Source organism: Trichosurus vulpecula, chromosome 4 (genome assembly GCF_011100635.1).
Source record: "Trichosurus vulpecula isolate mTriVul1 chromosome 4, mTriVul1.pri, whole genome shotgun sequence".
NCBI classification, from domain to species: domain Eukaryota; kingdom Metazoa; phylum Chordata; class Mammalia; order Diprotodontia; family Phalangeridae; genus Trichosurus; species Trichosurus vulpecula.
In genome coordinates this window covers 185,882,961-185,901,105 of record NC_050576.1, presented here as the reverse complement: position 1 = coordinate 185,901,105, position 18,145 = coordinate 185,882,961, and the positions used below count along the sequence as shown (strand labels likewise).

The 18,145-nt window shown below is 46.5% G+C and overlaps 1 protein-coding gene across 1 annotated transcript; it reads left to right on the top strand.

The window, feature by feature from the left end:
- The first annotated feature begins 6,113 nt into the window (after window positions 1-6,113).
- LOC118846963 (transcription factor CP2-like protein 1) lies at window positions 6,114-17,106 on the top strand. The gene is made up of 16 exons (XM_036755622.1): window positions 6,114-6,196; window positions 6,858-7,006; window positions 7,756-7,829; window positions 8,459-8,564; window positions 8,774-8,880; window positions 10,024-10,176; window positions 10,413-10,523; window positions 11,253-11,350; window positions 11,910-11,964; window positions 12,481-12,574; window positions 14,057-14,147; window positions 14,666-14,748; window positions 15,250-15,395; window positions 15,662-15,713; window positions 16,681-16,772; window positions 16,924-17,106. Exons 1-16 carry the CDS (start codon window positions 6,114-6,116, stop codon window positions 17,104-17,106), a joined length of 1,677 nt encoding a protein of 558 aa, XP_036611517.1.
- The last annotated feature ends 1,039 nt before the right edge of the window (window positions 17,107-18,145 follow it).

The window sequence follows — 18,145 nt, the reverse complement described above, 5'->3', positions numbered from 1 at the left end:
TCTCACTCTAGGTCCAGCGCTCTATCCACCGTACCATCTAGATGCCCTAATATTGGGAACCTGGGTGACTACAAAGCTGACAGCGCCCTCTATGGAAGTTTGGGGGATGGATAGGTATTTGGGAAAACATGATGAATTTCATTGTACTGTAAAAATATGAAGAACTCAGAGAAAATTCAAAAGACTTGCGTGAAATGTTACAGAGTCAAGTAAGTGAAATGCAGAGAAAAATTGACACAATAGCCACATGTAAAGATAATACACATAATGTAAAGGAAAACTTTAAGGCTTTTCAAACTTTGACCTATGCAACTGACTAAAGAGGATTAATAATGAATATATCCCTTTTGTTTTGACAGAGAATGAGGTATATTCTCCAATATAATTGATCCATTTTGTTTAAATATACTTCACTTTAAGAGAGATTTATAAGGGGGAGAGGAATCATAGGGAAACAAAAGCATTGTAAAAAAAAGCAATAAAATATTTATTTTATAAAATATGCAGCAAGGTCTATTTTGAACTTAGGATCATAGATTTAGAAGGGACCTCAGTGGTCATCAAGTCACTTCCCAGCATCAAAAAAGGAAGGGGGGTAGATAGGTGGTACGGTGAGTAGAGCACCAGTCCTGGAGTCAGGAGGACCTGAGTTCAAATCCGGCCTCAGACACTTGACACACTAGCTGTGTGACCTTGGGCAAGTCACTTAACCTCTATATGCCTTCCCCCCTCCAAAAAAAAAAAGGAGAAAATAGTATGCTGACAAGGGCCTTTTCTAACTGGTCTCCTTGACTCAGATTTTCTCCTCTCTAAACCATCCTCACATACCTACTCAAGTGATTTTCCTCTAGCACACGTTTGATCAGATTTTTCCCTTACTCTATAAACTCCAATGGCTCTCTATTGCTTTGTAGGATGAAATATCAACATCTCTGCTTAGCTTTAAAGCCCTTCATTCATAACCTGGTCCCAACCTATTACCCATCACTTCCCTCCCTGCACACTACAGTTCAACCTAACTGGACTTCTTTCTGTTCCTCACACATGATACTCTATAGCCCATGTCCTCACCTTTGCACCGGCTGAGACTCCTGCCTAGAATGCCATTCCCATTTCACCCTCAGTTCTCAGGAGCCTTGATTTATTTCAAAATTCTGTTCAAAACTTCTACATGAATATTTTCTTGATTCCCCTTCCCTAATATTATCCCTGCCCCCAAAATTTATCCTGAATTGACTTTGTATTGTCTTTGCTGATAGACTATAAGCTCTTTGAGGCAGGTACTATCTCATTTTTGTCTTTGTATCTTCCATGCCTGGCACAATGCCCCGTATACACTAGATGATTAATAAATAGATAGGGAGACTTGAGGAGAAGGGAGAATGTTTGGAAAAACAACTGTGAAGAGTGGGATTCAAAGTCAATCAGAGAAGAATAAAAGGATTATCCCGAAGCAGTAAGGCTCAGCTGAGCGGTATAAACGATATAGCAAAGAGATTTATGTCCAGAAGACGATGTGGACCGATGAATTGAGTCCATAGACAGCTTGTTGCCTATGTAAAGTCAAGAGGAAGACTCTGACCCCATTGTGTGCACCCACCCTTCCCCCCACCCCCCACCAAGTTATATTGGATGAAGAGAAGAGGAAGGAAATAAGTAAGGATTTATATAGCACCTACTATGCGCTAGGGCCAGGGCTAAGCACTTTACAAATATTATTTCATTTGGTCCTCACAACAATAGTCCTGCAAGGTAGGGGTTAAAATTATCCCCATTTTCTAGCTGAGGAAACAGACAAAGGGAGGCTAAGTGATTTGCCCAGGGTCACACAACTAGGGTCTGAGGCTGGACTGGAACTCAGGTCTTCTTGACTCTAGGCCTAGCACTCTGTAAACTGCACTACCTTGCTGCCTCAAGGAGAAAGATGTTAAGGCAGGGGTGGGTTGCATGAAACCTACCCTCCTGGAGGGAGGACCCACATGGATGACATCATGGATTCACTGATCCATTGAAGACTACCTTTTCTGGGCTTGGTGAGAAGCACCAGCCCCTGAGTAGAAAGGAATAGGACACGGTCAGTGTTAATATCCTGGCATTGGGTGAGGGGAGGAGAGTCAGAGAAGGAGAAGAAGAAAGGGAGGGAAAATGAATCAGGGCTTAGGAGCTGGGCGATCTCAGGGATGGAGGAACAGAGAGGGAAAGATTAGAGGAGCAGAAGAGATAGAGAGATACAGAGAGACAGAAATAGAAAGGGAGAGAAAAATAGAAATACAAAGCCAGGGAGGAAAAGAAAAAGAATGACAACAGGAGTCTAATCACATTGGGCTTTTGTCAACTCCTGGGCCCCAGCTGGAAGTTTCCCTGGGTGGGGAGGGTTATTTCAGTTTCATGTATCCCACAGCTGTTCTGGGACTCATTAGTACAAAATTCCTACCTCTAGCCTGACATATGAAGAGATAGACTGAGAGATAAAGGACAAGACAAGACAAAGAAACAGAAGCAGCTAGGTGGCACCAGGCATAGAGGGCACCCCTCAGAATCAAGAGGACCTGAATTCAAATACTGCCTCAATAGTACCTATCTCCCAGGGCTGTAGTAAGGATAAAATGAGATATTTGGAAAAGTGCCCTCAGGGACAGCTGGGTGCCCTGGAATCAGGAGGACCTCATACATGTGACACTTACTAGTTTGGTGACCCTGGGCAAGTCACTTCATCCTGATTACCCTAAAAAAATATACTCTGGCCCTCTGGGAACTCTCAAAGTTCTCTGCTAACAAGTATACATCTGTGAGGACTCCAGGGGCATCTTCAGCCTTAGCCCCCACTGCTGTGAACTATAAACTTAGAGGATCATCCACTCCTTTACCTTCAGGCCCTCTTTTTATTGTTTTTCAGTCACGTCTGACTCTCCATGACCCCATTTGGCAGAGATCCTGGAGTGGTTTGCCATTTTCTTCTCCAGCTCATTTTACAGATGATAAAACTGAGGCAAACAGGGTTAAGTGATTTGCCCAGGGCCACAGAGCTAGTAAGTGTCAGAGGCTGGATTTGAACTCAGGTCTTCCTGATTGTAGGCTTGGCACTCTGTGCGCTATGGCACCACCTAGCTCCCCTCTTACTGCCTGGCTTTCCTAGGGAGGGCAGGAGAAGTTCAGAGCTAAAGAGGGAAGGAGGGGAGAGAGGAGAAAGGCTATGGCTCTGTCAATTCATCAGTAAACTTTGGTGGAGGGCCTTTTCTTACCAAGGCACCAGGGCGGGCAGTGCCAGAGAGACTAAGAGATATTAAAAGAAAAACAGACCCTTCGCAGCTACAGAATATGAGATTAAGAACTGAGCCTCAGAGAACCTGAGACTTTCCCAGGACATAGTTGCAGAGATAGAACAAAGAACTCATAATTAACTAATAATGGAGATGGGGGGTGTCCAGATCTCCCAACTCTCTGCATCCTGTGTCTCTCACTCCAGAATGGAGAGCCCTGCTCAGAGGTTGGCACAGGCATTGGGGCAATCAGCTTCCTAACAGAAAGTATGTTTTGAGGTGAGGCGGGAGGCATGGTTCTCCTTCCCAAACCTCCATTCCAAGGATGTTTTTTGTAGTGTGGGGAGGTGAGGGGGGCATAATTTTATATCCTCTGTGGGGCCTCTCAGTTGTGGTTTTACTTTCCCCACCCGCCTCCTATCCTACCCAGCCTCAGCACTTAACGATGCCTTTACTCCCACCCTCCCCCCTTCTCCTGTTTAACCCCAAACAGCCAGGCTCTGGGTAGAGATAAGAACTCTGTTTATTATCAATAAGGGGCAAGGGGTCCCCCTTTTAGGGCAAACGGTATTTGCCCACAAATACCCTCTCCCCTGACATGGAAGATGCCAAGGGGATGAGGAGGCCAGGACTGTGCAGATCCCCTTGAATAGGGGATGTTGACTGCACTGACAAGCCCCACTGTTCCTTGGATGGAGAGCCTGGCCCAGGTCTGGGCACTCCATGTTTAGGGTGACCCAGTATGCTAGAGGATCCACCCCTCAGGGAGAGTGTAGCTAGCCAGCCCCCAGCTCCTTGGGTCTGTTCCCACCCCAGGCTCCACCAGTCTGTTTCCACAACAAGGCAGGCTGTGTGCCCTGTAAACTTGGTCCCTCCCCATTCTCCACCCCGATTCTGGGGACACTGTGACCTGAGTGGGGGTGGGAGTTCCCTGGCCCCAACTGTCCTTTTAAGAATAAGAGAAGGGTGTGGCCTTTTCCCCCACCCCTCCAAACCAGGGAACTCGGGGCGATTCTCCCCACCAGGACCTAATGAGGAACCCTAATACTCTTATACTCTCTCAATGGTGACTAAACTACCACTTCACTTCCAGAGCCAGAGCTGGTAATTCCTTATGTTCACAGGATCTGTAGGTGAGTTGTATGCATGTGTATACATGTGAGGAAGGATTTATGTATATGAGATTTTGTGTGTATGTATTTGTGCACGTGCATATGTGCAAAGCTATTTAGGTATACCGCACCTGAATGTGTGTGGTAAATAGGCAGCTAGCTTTAAAGCCAGGATCCCCAGGATCTGGGTTCAAGTCTCACCTCTGACATATTCTGGTTGTTTCAAGGCTCTGAATCTTCAATCGATGAATAAGCATTTATTAAGCATGTCCGAAGAAAGCTGAGTTTGACAACAGAGGTCTTGGGTTCAAATTCAGCCTCTGCTTCTCCTCCCTCCCCCCCACTTTGGACTCCAGCCTTCTCTTTCAAATTTTGCTCTGACTAGCTCTGTAACACTAAGCAAGTCTCAGCACCAGGCTCAGTGGAGCCCTGGAGATAGACAAAAGGTTACTATCTATATAATAGAGACAACATGAACATATAAGGATATACAGTATAGATAAAAAATAGATACAAAGTTTGGAATTGGGGGGCAGGGGGAGGGGTAGAAAAAGGCATCTGCTGGGATCAGAAACAGCCTCTTGTGGCATCTGCGCTGATCCTAGAGGCTTCTAAGGCTCCTGATGTGGGTGGGGAGCAAGTGTATTCCAGACACGGGAGACAGTGCAAAGTGGCATGCCAGGTATGAAGAATACAAAGAAGGCCAATTTAGCTGGACGGAAGTGTGCATGTAAGAGAATGATGTGAAACAAATTGGAAAGACAGACTGAGGCCAGATTGTGGAGGAGCAGATAACAGGGGGTCACTGGAGTTCATTGAGTAGGCGAAGCTACTTAGAGTCAGGATTGCATTTCCAGCAAATCGGCCCGGCAGCTGTGTGAAAGATGGATGCTTCCGCGTGGGGTGCCACTTCTCTGCTGATTCTGTATGTATAGAACTCTCCCCAAACCTTCTACTGTCCGTTCCCAGGCATCTGAGGCTGACTGTAGTCTGTGACCTCCCTGGGGCTCAGATCCATCGTCTGTACTTATTAACATCTATCTCCGCGTTTCTGCCCCACCATATTTGCAAATGTTCTACTCTGTTCGTATGATTGTTTTCATGTCTCTCGGTCAGATCATAGACTGAGAGCTGTAGCTCCCCCCATAGACCCAGGGAGGTTAAGTGACCTGTCTAGGTCACAGAGCTAGGAAGTATCTGAGGCAGAATTGGAAAGGGAAATTGACATGTCCAAAGTGTGGGGATGGGTGGGAAGAGGCTGGATTTGAACTCAGGATCTTTGATATCAAATTCAGCTTTCTATACTGTATTACAATGCATTGGGGAGGGGGAGAAGGTGTAGGAAGAATCCCCGTAAACTTGTTTTCCTCACCTCAAGACCCGGCCTCGCCTACTGTCGCACCTCCCATGGGTTAATAATTATTAGGGATCCCGTTAGTGGCTCCCAGTCCCAGCCCCTCCCCAGCCTCAGCTGCCTTTGGCTTGTCTTGGCTTTGGGAGGGGTCCTGCTCTCCGGCCAAACAGAGCCCTTAGGCTTGGCCCCGCCCCATCCCTGGGTTATTTTCCCAGGATCTATAAAGCCAGAGACCCCAGGTGGGGCCTCTCCCAGTGAAAAGAGCCTCTCCTCCACCTCCAGGACATTCTGCTGCCGCTCTGTTGTCCTGGGTCGCTGTATCTCCTCTGCAACACCCTTCACCGGCACTATCGCCTTCCACCACTCAGCGTCTTACCCTTGCCCACTATGTTACTCTGGCACAACCAACCAGAACATCTGTGGCCCAGCCCGGGGGAGCTATACCCCTGTCCCACTAGCAATCTGCTCAGGTAGGTGCTTCCACCATGGGGAATACCCCCAAGGTCTCTTCTCCCTCATCCTTCAGGTCTTCCCGAGGGTAGTTATTTGCCTAGGCACCCACTTTGATCCCTCACGGTTAGTGTCTTCCAGTGTCTGTCCATTTCTCCTTGCCTCATCTGGGTGCTCCCTGTTGACCCTGGTTTTCCCAATCTGCAGAACAGGACAGGGGAGGGGAAAATGTCACCTAGGATTGACTGAATGAGGGCACCCTCTTGGGTCTGTCTCAAGCTCCTTTGGAGGTAGAGGAGCCTCTGAGTTCATCTAGGGTTTAGTCATACTTCTGTGGATCTCCCAGTATTACCTAAAGGTTCCCCTTTGTACATCCTCTGGGTTAAAGCAAGATCTGATCTTATCCAGAGGAAGAAGATTGTAAGGTCCAGGAAGGTTTAGGCTTAGGGATGGGAAAGACTCTTTTAGGCATTGGACCATGTCAGCACTTATGACTAGAAAGATTTTCTAAGGAAAGTTGAGCCTTTTGGAAGATGGGCAGGACACACCCAAGGATAGGGGAGAACTGAGAACCATCCTCTCTTAACCTGAGCTGTGAGTAGCCCAGGATTGGGGAGAACAGGCAGTGTTGGAGAGTTGGAGGAGGAGACCCTGGCAATTGTGTCCATCTCCCCCTAGCAGGGAGTCCCTGGCACTGCCGTACCTGAAGCAGGACCCTGCCAGCATTTCTACCTCGGACATGCACTGTCCAGTTTTCCAATATGTCCTCTGTGCTGTCACATCTCCTGCTGTCAAGCAACATGAGGAAACACTCACCTACCTGAACCAGGGTATGACCGACATGGGGCATAGAAACTAACTACACAGCGGGGCAGCGTAATCTAATAGATACGTTGGATTTGGAATCTGGAAGACCTGGGTTTGGATTCTACCTCTGACATTTACCATATCTGTGTGACCTTGGATGTCACTGGAGTCTTAGTTTTCCTATCTGTAAAATGGGGGTGATAACATTTTCCTTGTTGTAAGAGTTAAGCACATCACGTGGGTAAAGTGCCCTGCAAACCATAAAGGGCTACGTAAAGGTCAGTTGTTTGGTCTCTGCATCCTTAACACCTGGCTAGCATGGTACCTGGCACCCTGACACATCCTAGGTACCTAATAAGTGTTTTTGAATTATCATTAAGAGGCACAGTGATATAAGGGATAGAGAGCCAGCTTTGGAATCAGAAAATCTGGGATCAGGTGCTACTTCTGATGAATGTTGGATGTGACCCCGGGTGGGTCACTCAATTTCTCAGTGATCCAGAACAAGCCACAGAGGTGCCAATTTATGTTGTTAGTCCTCATTGGAAACTCCCCACACGGACCTTTAAAAAAATGCTATTAGTGGAGTTAGAGCCTGGATACCACAATGGAGTTAATGAGTACAGATGAGGGATCTGAGCCCCAGATGCTGGGAATGGGGAGTAGAAAGTTTGGGGGCAAGGGGACCCCAGAGGTGGAAGGGATTATCTCTGCTCTCCAGATGGCCCTCCCAGCTTTAGGCATGACTGATTCCCATCCTGATCTCTTCCAGGGCAATCCTATGAGGTCCGGATGTTCTGTAACCCCAAACTAGGGGATGCTTCCCAGTGGCCTCGACTGCTGAAGGTAAGCTTCTTCTCATCTCTCTCACCCCTCACTCACCTCTCACCTTCTCACTTCACCTTAGCCAGGATCATTGAAGATTCCTTCAATTAGATCAAGTGTCAGCTAAAAACTATTCTCCCTCAGGCACCAGACAGGAGGTTGCCTTGCCTGGTGTTCCCCTCTCCCCCGCCCCATCTTGGGCACTGGACACCTTACTTTAGAGACAACATGGATCAAATAGTGGAGAGAATACTGGACGGGAGATTTGGAAGCCTAGGATTCAAACAACTAACTAGCAGTGTAAACATGGAGTCAGTCACTTAGTCATTTAACCTCTCCAAGGCTCAGTATCTTTACCTGTGAAATGGAAGAGATAACCCTTGTTGTGCCAATCTTACTAAGAGGCACAAAGGAGATGATGTATTTTAAAATGTTCTGCAAGCAAAAGCACTTGATAAGCATCAGACTCCCAGGCAAATGATTGTTAAGTAGTCTTTCTATCCCTGTGGGACTGTCCAATCATCTTCTTACTTGGGGGGTGGGGGAGAAAAGAGGTCGTTTGAATCGGATGAAGAATATGGAAGGTATTTGGAGGCTGGACTCTGGAATTTCCCAAGTGCTTCGCTGAGATGGGTGTCTGGTGTCCACAGAGTGTGGTACGTGTGGTTTTTCACGACCGACGCCTGCAATATACTGAACAACAGCAGCTGGAGGGTTGGCGATGGAGCCGTCCAGGGGACAGGATACTGGACATTGGTGAGGGGAATGGAGGGGGAGGGTAGGAAGGCGGAAAGAGCCCTCCTCATGGTACTTCCCTAGTACCTAGTATCTAGGAGTGCCTGGGGAGGGGATTTGGGGAGGCTGTAGCAGTGGGTGGCTGTCAGGATGCTTTTACTTCCTGCTGCTCCCCTTTTGTCTACGAGTTTAACTTTGGTGCCTGTCTACCTCTTCCCCTGTGCCTACAGATGTGCCCCTCTCAGTGGGGGTGGTAGAGCCCCAAGTACTGCCCTCACTCCTCAACACAGTGGAGTTTCTCTGGGATCCTGCAAAGAGGACATCTCTCTTCTTGCAGGTCAGGGGTTAGGGTTTATCTGGTATCATTTCTGCCCTCTAGTTGATCACTGACTGGGTGGTGGGATGAGGTGTGGTAAGACACAGACAGACACATTAAAGATAACTAATGCCAGGAAGTATGTGAAACTTCACAGATGACTGGTGCTGGAGAAGCTCAGAGGCCCTTGGGCATTCAGGAGGAGACAGTCCTTGAGCTGGGGTGGCATTCTGGGGAAGGGGACAGGGTTCTCTGAGCAGATGGTTATGCTACTGGGTTTAGATAAGGACAACAAAGGGGTAAGAAGCAAGATGATGTGGTGTAAAATACTGGACTGGGTTCTAGTGATGCCAACTGGCAATTTGACTACGGAAATCTTGGGTGTTCCACTTAGATCCAGTTCAAAACCCATCTCTGACACTTCTACCAGTGCAACCTTGGGCAAGGAACTTGACCTCCCCTATGTCTCAGTTTTTTTATCTATAAAATGATCAGGCTTGATGATCGGTGGGGGCTCTTCCAGATCTAGATATGAATGATCCCAAGTCACCGTTTCTTAATCCGTAGTTCCCCCCATCTTGAAAAAATGTTTATATAATACCTGCTATATGCCATATACTTTACAAATATTATCTCATTTGATCCTCACAAGGTTATTATCCTCATTTTACAGATGAGAAAACTAAGGCACATGGAAGTAAGGTGACTTACCCAGGGTCACACACCTAGTAAATGTCTGAAACTGGGTTTGAACTTGTGTCTTCCTGACTCTAGGTCCAGTGTTCTATCCACTGTACCACTTAGCTGTCATAACAAGACCAATAACATCCCTTCCTCGGATAGATATAAGAATGGGTGGAGTATCCAATCGGGAGGAGAGGATAGACCACTTGTGAGTGTGATGACAGGAGAATGGATCCCTCTGGTAGTCTGGTGAAGACTATGGACCCCTTCTCAGGATCATTGGTTTAAATTCACAAAATAAAACAAAAAGGATGACAAAGGAAATCAATTATTTAGATATAGTTATAAAAATGGGTTTCCTTTTGTGCATTTGCACACCCCAGATGAAGGACTCAGAACAGATGTTTTCTGGCAGTAGGAATTCTGACCCTGGCTAAGCCCCTACTTTTGTCCACTCATCCCCTTCTTTTTCTATCACAGGTTAATTGCATTAGCACAGAGTTCACCCCTCGAAAAAATGGTGGGGAGAAGGGTGTCCCCTTCCGCATCCAGATTGACACCTTCAAACCAGCTGACAAGGGGGTACCTATAGAGCATCTGCATTCAGCCAGCTGCCTCATAAAAGTCTTCAAGGTATCCATTTGGGCCTGAAACTGCTCTCTCCTCCATAGACCCTAGCACTGTCTCCAGCCCATTTCGCCTTAGTCACCTTCTCAAGGTGTCCTAACGGACCTCTGGGGCACATGGGCTTCTTGACTCTCCTGGCATGCCCTGCCTTGCCCCCATTCCCATTTTCTGAATTGTTTTCCTAGGGAGGGGTGGGTAGAAGTTGATAGGACTCTGAGGTTTCCACATGGACTCCTCTGCAGCCTAAGGGGGCTGACCGGAAGCAGAAAACAGACAGAGAGAAGATTGAGAAGCAGTCACTACAGGAGAGAGAGAAGTATCAGCCAGCCTATGAGACCACTGTCTTCACAGAGGTGTGTATGTGTGTGGAAGCACCCCTACTGGGGCTGAGAGTTGAGGTTCTTGCTCTAAACCCTTTTATGGCCACATGTGTCCTAGTGGAAGAGCACCATAAGCAGCTGGGAAAAAGAAGGGCTACATTGAAACATTTTCAAACCAAGCACATTAGAAAAGGGCAGAAAATTTGGAGGAAAGCATAGACAAGCAAGATAGTTTTGTAAGTAATATGTAGAATTTCTTACTTTAAAAAGAACAGTGAGTGGTGTGAAATAGCTAGTCATGATCTCATGTAGAATCTTCTTTTGGTGTTCTGCTGTGTACGTGGGAATGGCTCTTCCTTGGTGGAATTTAAATTCAGAATTAAAAAAAAAGTCCTAGAGAGGGTCAACTACTTCCCCTAGGTTATACAGCATGCCAGAGAGAACTCTAATCTAACTTCTAGCACAGAGCCCTGGATCTACATTTTTTTTTTTTAGGATGGAAACTATGGAGGAGGTGGGGGGGGGGGGGGAAGAGAGATCCTGGTTCTTTAAGCAGCCATTCCCCTCAGAGATCTATGTTCTTCCTTATCCACAAGCCCTTCTTTCCCTGGAAGTGGACCCAGGGTGGCCACCCAGGGCCCCAAGGGAAGCAGAGCAGGGGATGAGAGCTAAGGAAAGTTCAAGTTCCCTTCCACAACCCCAGTCTTGGGGGCGTGGGCGTGAGCCACATGTCCTCTAAACTTTCCTGCTCCTTTTCCCCAGTGTTCACCATGGCCTGAGACCTCTACTGGTCTTCATGCCTGTCCCAGCTCTCCTGGCCTGACTTCTCCCCGTTCTTTCAAGTTCCTGACTCCTGAAAGGTGAGTAGAAACTGGGGACAGAGAAGAGGATTGGTCTCATCTGTTTTTTCCTCTTCTTTTGCCCCTCTGAGGTATAAGGTCAAGGGTGATTAAAGTGGGGAGGAAAATGACATTGATTTGTTGGTTGACAAAATATTTACTGAGCACAGTTTAATGGGGCATGGAGAGTGGGGCACAAAGAGGAATGGGACACAGTCCCTACCCTCCAGGTGCCTCCAGTCTAGCCAGGAGAGAGAGGAGACAGGAATACAAATCACCTATTCCTAGCCCAGGTAGTAACTGCAGATTCTGTTAGAGAAAAAAGAATCCCTCACAGTGGATATTATTAGGCCTTAAAATGGGACTCTTGGGAAAGGCTGTAGAACAATGGTTCTTAACCTGGAATCCATGAACTTTTTAAAAAACATATTTTTGATAACTGTATTTCACTATCATTGGTTTCCTTTGTTTTAAAAAAAAGGTGATGGAGGCACAAAGGTCAAGTTCTGTAGGACCTCAGAGGGCAAAAGCAACCCCTCTGGAGTCTAGCCTTCCAAGTCCTGTCTGCTCTTTCTCACAGGATCTGTTCCTCCCCACCCTTTTCCCTGGACAGCTCAGTGGACAGCCCTGGTGAGGTAAATCTCCTCCCCCCAGGTTTTCCTGCCTCATCCCCTTTCAAAGCAGTGTCACCCTGCCCCCTGGTGGCAATGCTTGGCATTGATCTGAAGTTGGCTGGGCAGGCATACTGCCAGGGGAGAAGGTAGGGATGATTAATACTTCACATACATTTTTCTACTATTTTGAAAGGTTTACTAAGTGATTTCCTCAAAACAACCCTGTGAAGGAGGCAGTGTAAGCTTATGTTCCCCTTTCAGACAGAGAGAGAAGGGCTTCAGAGAGCGAGAGAGATGGCCACATATGGGACTCTTGCTCATAACCTTCACTACCACCACCATCACTCCAGGCCCAGAGGATAAAATCTCAAGTTCTCAGCCTGGCATTCAGGTCCTCTCCCAACCTATCCTTCCAGCTTTGCACCTTCACACTCCAATCGGGTGGCTGGTTCAAGATCTAACCATTGGGTATCTTTAATCAATGTATTCTTTACTACTCACTAAAATAAAAATTTTGCCTCCGGCCTCCTTTCCCAGGCCCTCAGCCCTGGGGCTTCTATCTCAGAGACACAGCAGTGGTTACACCGTCATCGATTCTCTGGCTACTGCAGGATGCTGGCCAACTTCACTGGTGAGACTCTCCCCTTGCCTACATTACCCTGAGGTGGGTGGGCAGGACTCCCGAGTCTGTTTGAAAGAGCTGTGAATGGAAACTTTCTTTTTGTCCCTGGCTTACTAACCAGATAGCCAATACCTAACGTTTTTATATCTTTAAGGTTTGTAAAACACTTTATGGAAATCATTTGATCCTCACAACTATCATTTTGTAGATGAAGAAACTGAAGTTGAGAAGCTAAGTGACTTTACCCAGGGTCATGTAGCTACTACATGTCTGATTCAGGATTGAAATTCAGGTCAGCCTGATTCCACTCTGTAAAGTGGAGCTAGGGCAGCTAGGTGGTGCAGTGGATAGTGCTGGGCCTGGAGTCAGGAAGACTCAACTTCCTGGATTCAAATGTGGTCTCAGGCACGTACTAGCTGTGTGACTCACTCAACCATGTTTGCCTTGGTTTCTTCATCTGTAAAATGAGCTGGAGAAGGAAATGACCTTGTTCCAGTATCTTTGCCAAGAAAATCCCACATGGAGTCCCAGAGAAGTGGGTCTAACAAACTTGCACTACCAACATCCCCACAGGATTGTAATAGTAATAATGGCTAGCATTTATATAGGGCTTTAAGCTTTAGAACACACTTTTCAAAGATTATTCTCATTTTATCCTCACAACATCCCTGACAAGTAGGTGCTATCATTATCCCCAGTTTACATTTGAGGAAAATGAGGCTGATAGATTAAGGGCTCAGAGTCACACTAGCGTGACTGACGCCACATCTTAATTCAAGTCCAATGCTTTCTCCACTGCGCCTCCTAGCTGCCTACACTAAGAACGGAAGACAATGCCCTTAATAGCAAAATATTCACCAGCTTCTTAGTCTAATTCAATAATCAATTTTACAGAAGAACCACATTATACTGTACTGGAGGTCATATAGCTGCAAATATAGATATATTACGGTGGTGTCTATTTGTCATAATTGAGTTAAACCCAGAGTCAGGCAGGCTCATTAGATTGCAAGCCCTCAAGAGGATAGTCTTTTGCCTTTATTTGTATCCCTAAGAGCCAATCAATAAACATGTTTACTGAGTTCAGATCGTGTCTCTAACATACCTGCGTGACCCTGGATAAATCACCTACATGCTCAGTATACCAGGTAACTTTCTAAGCCTGAGAGCAGATAATGACCTGCGTGAGTAGGTGCAAGGTGCATTTGCATTCAGATAGGACTTTTTGGAAAAACCTTCTAGACCCAATGCCACAAATACTTATTACCTTCTAAGTGCTAAGCACGGTGGATACAAAGACCAAAAAGTGCCTGCCCTCAAGGAGGTTACATTCAACACTAAGAAATTAATTTTTAATATTGTAATTTCAGACCCAATGCCAGGGCATCTGACATCTAGGGGCTTCTTTGCTAGTTTGTTCCCCCTTGGGAGTTGCCTGTCTCCTATCCCTCCCTCTAGGCTCCTCCCCAAGTCCCTGATACATCTTTACAGGTGCAGATTTGCTGAAACTATCCCGCCAGGACCTCATCCAGATTTGTGGAGCTGCTGATGGGATCCGTCTCTCCAATACCCTGAAAGCCAGGTACTAAACCTTGCACTGCCCACTTAAGATAGGAGTTCCTCAACGCTTGCCAGGCCTCTTCCTCTCGACCCCCTCCCTCCCTTCAGATCTCAGCTTGTCCCACCTTCTGCAGAAAGCCTTTTCCCCCCATGTTAGTGCCTTCCCTCTGTTATTCTCTCTAGTTTGTACATAGCTGTTTGCATGTTGCCTTCGTTGGACTGTGAGCTCTTTTAAAGTAGGGGCTCCTCTTTCACCTTTTTTAGTATCACCAACGCTTAGCAGAGTGGTGGATGTGGCATGTGGATGGATTGGAAGATAAGGCATCGGCTAGGAATTCTCTAGTCTTGTGGTGGGGGTGTATGTGTGTGTGGGGGGTGCTGCTAGCAGCCAGCTAGGTCAGTTACTCCTGGTCCCAGCTTGGCACCTGTAGAGGCCCTTCAGGGACCATGGAGACTTGTTTCCTATGGTGTGTGTGTAAAAGGGTAAGAGATGACAGTAGGGTAGGGGAGGTTAACTAACAGGTCACATCTCTGGTCCAGGCCCATCCGTCCCAGGCTTACCTTGTACGTGTCTCCAGAGGCCCTGGAGCATGGAAGTGAGACCCCCCAGAGTACAGACTCAGGTAGAGATGCCATCTCCGTTGCTTCTTTCTCCCACCAGGTGCACCCACACACAGAATACCTTCCTGTTGCTTGTGGGATGGCAATGGGGCTGGGGAGTTTGTGTGATGTTTGTCCTCACTGTGGCTCAGGAACCCTACAGGTGGTCTCTGTCAGGTTCCTTCCTTCTCTTACTCCTGAGCCCAGAATGAATGCTGTCTTTCCTGATCCACAAACTTGTTTGTAACTAATTCTTGGTTTTTAAATCATTTCATCTGGGACTATACTGTATTCCTCTAAGAATGTTAGCTCCCTGAGGGAAGGGCCTGGGTCTTTCAAATTAATTTTTTTTTCATTCTGATTGCTCTGCATAGGGTTGATGCGGGGTGAAGATCAATAATTATGAAAGCCACCTCAAACTGCACCTACTTTTTTTGGTCCCATCTCAGATTACTGCCAAGATCCCCTGGTCCTGCCTTTCCTTGGCCCTTGGGCCATTCACTCCCTTCTCCCTCTGCCTCTAGGGTCTTACCAACAGGTTTATCTGGATGAGCTCAGCACTGCTGAACTGACCGGAAAACTGGCTGAACTCCTGTCTCTCCCAGCCAATCAAATCCATCAGCTCTTTCGCCAAGGCCCTAGTGGCATCCATGTGCTCATCAGCGACCTGGTAAGAGGGTCACTGCATCTCTTCCTTTGTTGCTATACCCTCCTTGGGCCCAATGTGTATTTACTTGCCTCTTTCAGATCTTAAGGTACCTTCACATTCCTCAGCCACCCATCCTGGTGTCTCTCACTTCCAGGGTTTAGACATTTTCCCTGTGAACCAATCTCCCTTATGCTTAAGTTTGTGTTGATTTGTTCTGACTTCGGTGTGGGCGTATCTAAACCAAACTGTCCTTTCCTTACTGGACACTCTTCTTGACTGCTCTGCAGGTGGTCCAAAATCTGGTGGATGAATCCTATTTTGTGGCTGTGGCAAAGAAAGGTAGGAGCACTAAGGGGACCAGCTGCCTAAGAGAGAATGAGGGTTGAAGAGGTGATGGCTGTGTTCTAGCCATATCTTAATCAAACATTTAAACACCTACTATATGCCAAATATGGGGCAGGGGAAAGCAACAGAAGCATGAGACAGTGTGGTGTAGTGGACAGAGCTGATAAAACCTGAAGACCTGGATTTGAATTCCCACCCTGTACTTACCATGTGACTGGGCAAATCACCCAAACTCTCAGCATTCCAGGCAACTTTCTCAGCTGATAAATCGCATGTTCATTTCCCATCTACAGTGGTGGAAGGAATTCCCTACCTATCTGCCAGCACATCGCTGCTCTCCAGACTATGGTCTAGGCAGGGAAAGGAGTACTAACAATTTAAGACAATCATAAGAAAGGTGTCAAAAGAGTGACACAGTATGCTCTACAATGAGGGTTCTTTACCTAAGGTCTACGAATTTTAATTACTCCAATTGTTTCCTTTTATACATTTAAAAACATTGCTCTGAAAAGGGGTCCACAGGATTCGCCAGACTTCCCAAGGTATCTCAAACACAAAAAAGATTAGCACTCATTTTTCAGGAGCTAAGGAAGGTGAGAACACTGGACTAGATCACAAAGTGATCTTCAAAACGCTGTGAGCTAGGTAGTACAAGAATTATATCCATTTTATGGAGGAAGAAAATAAGACTCAAGGAAGTTCGTAACTTATCTAAGGTCAGAGGCCATTAAGTGCTAGGGGCCAAAATGGGGAGATGCTACTATGTACTGGAATGTTGATGGAGGGCTTCCTAGAGGTGGGCTTCGCTTGATGGATCCAGGGAGAGGGGAAAAGGTAATGAAAATGTTACCTTAGGTTCCTTCCTATAATCTCATGTCCTGGTCTAAGGGTTAAGGGTGGATTGGTTCTGGGGACAAGAGTACCTACTTGAAAGCTGCCCCTTTTACTATTTCCAGTGCAGAATCCAGATGGCTACCACTTGTTTCTGAGTTAGGCTCCCAACAGGGTACCCAGTCAAGACCAGCAGAAACAAAGGATTTGGGATGCAACCACGTAAGCTGAATAACTGTGGCCAAAAATCAGTTAAAAACTCCAGGCAACTGCTCGAGACTGGTGCATGTGTCAAGCAGATGTCACTGGTTTCCGCTCTTTCTTTCCTGGAGAACAGGGCAAACTCCTTCCTGCCTTTTTCATTCTTTCTTAGCAAGGGAGGTGGGCAGAGTCCTCGGCTCAAAGGCTTGGCATTATCCAAGATGCTCCAGGAACAGATCATCTGGAGGAACTGGGACTGTGGACTAGCCATGAAGGATTGGCACCTCCTGAGGGACCTGTCTCAAATCCTCACGTGGAACAGACATCAACATCACTGTGTGAGCTCAACTGCTAGCCTAGCTACACTTGCTCTGTGCCCTACCCTTTTTTTCTTCTAAGTCCTCTAAAAAAAAAAACAAACCCTTTTTTTATCCTGGCTGCATGGCAATGACTTTTTAAAATTTTCAAGGTGCCAAGGTGGATCCCAAGGTTTGGTTATTCCGTCACATCTGTTCCAAGAGGCCAGCAGGACTCATTCTGGCCAGGGCTGGGACAAGCCTATTTGACATCACCATTCGATCATGCTTTGGACTCAGTCCAGGCAGAACCCAATGCTCTCTGCAAGGCCCATTCCCAGCCCTTGGTCCTGAGTAGAAAAAGTCTCATTAACAACCCAGTATACATGTTTTGTTTGTGTAACTAACATTAGCTTTGACCCCTCACTAGCTGGCATTCAAATTCAAAAGACTGGGTTTTAAAACTTTGAGTCTTAAAAAAAATTTGGGTTATAATCTGTAGAGACACTAAAGTATTTGCTTTAGTCTAGAGCAATGCTCAGGAAAGGTATAATGTAGGGGAAAAAAATGGCTGTAGTCTCAGTCTTGTCATTAATCAGCTGCATGGGGCAATTGGACAAACTGGCCTATCTCTAAGATTAACTCCCTAACAGGCTCCTTGAAATGTTAATTTAAGACCAATTTCAGTAAGAAATGTTGAGTTGGGCACAAGCCACTAAACATCACTATAGCAGAGGAGGCCACCAACAGTTTTAAGACCCCAAGGTGAAGGGAAGAAACTGGAAATAGCATCAAGAAGCCCCTATCTTAGCTCTGATGGCAGATTTTTGGTTGGGAGCCAGTCAAGAAGGCAGTATGGCTACTGATAGGAAGAAGGGTGTGGAAACTAGCTGGTTTTTGTCATCATAGATTAAGTGTTGAAAAGGACCTGAGTTCATCTAGCCCAGAAGTGTCAAACTCGAAGCTCCCCAGTGCTGCCAGAACCAGATTAAAACGTAACTGGGAAATGTTTAACAAAATAAATAAAAATACAACACAGGTAATGTCAGTTTGTGGTTTTCTAAGTCACTACGTGGCCCACAGGGTTCCATTTCTACT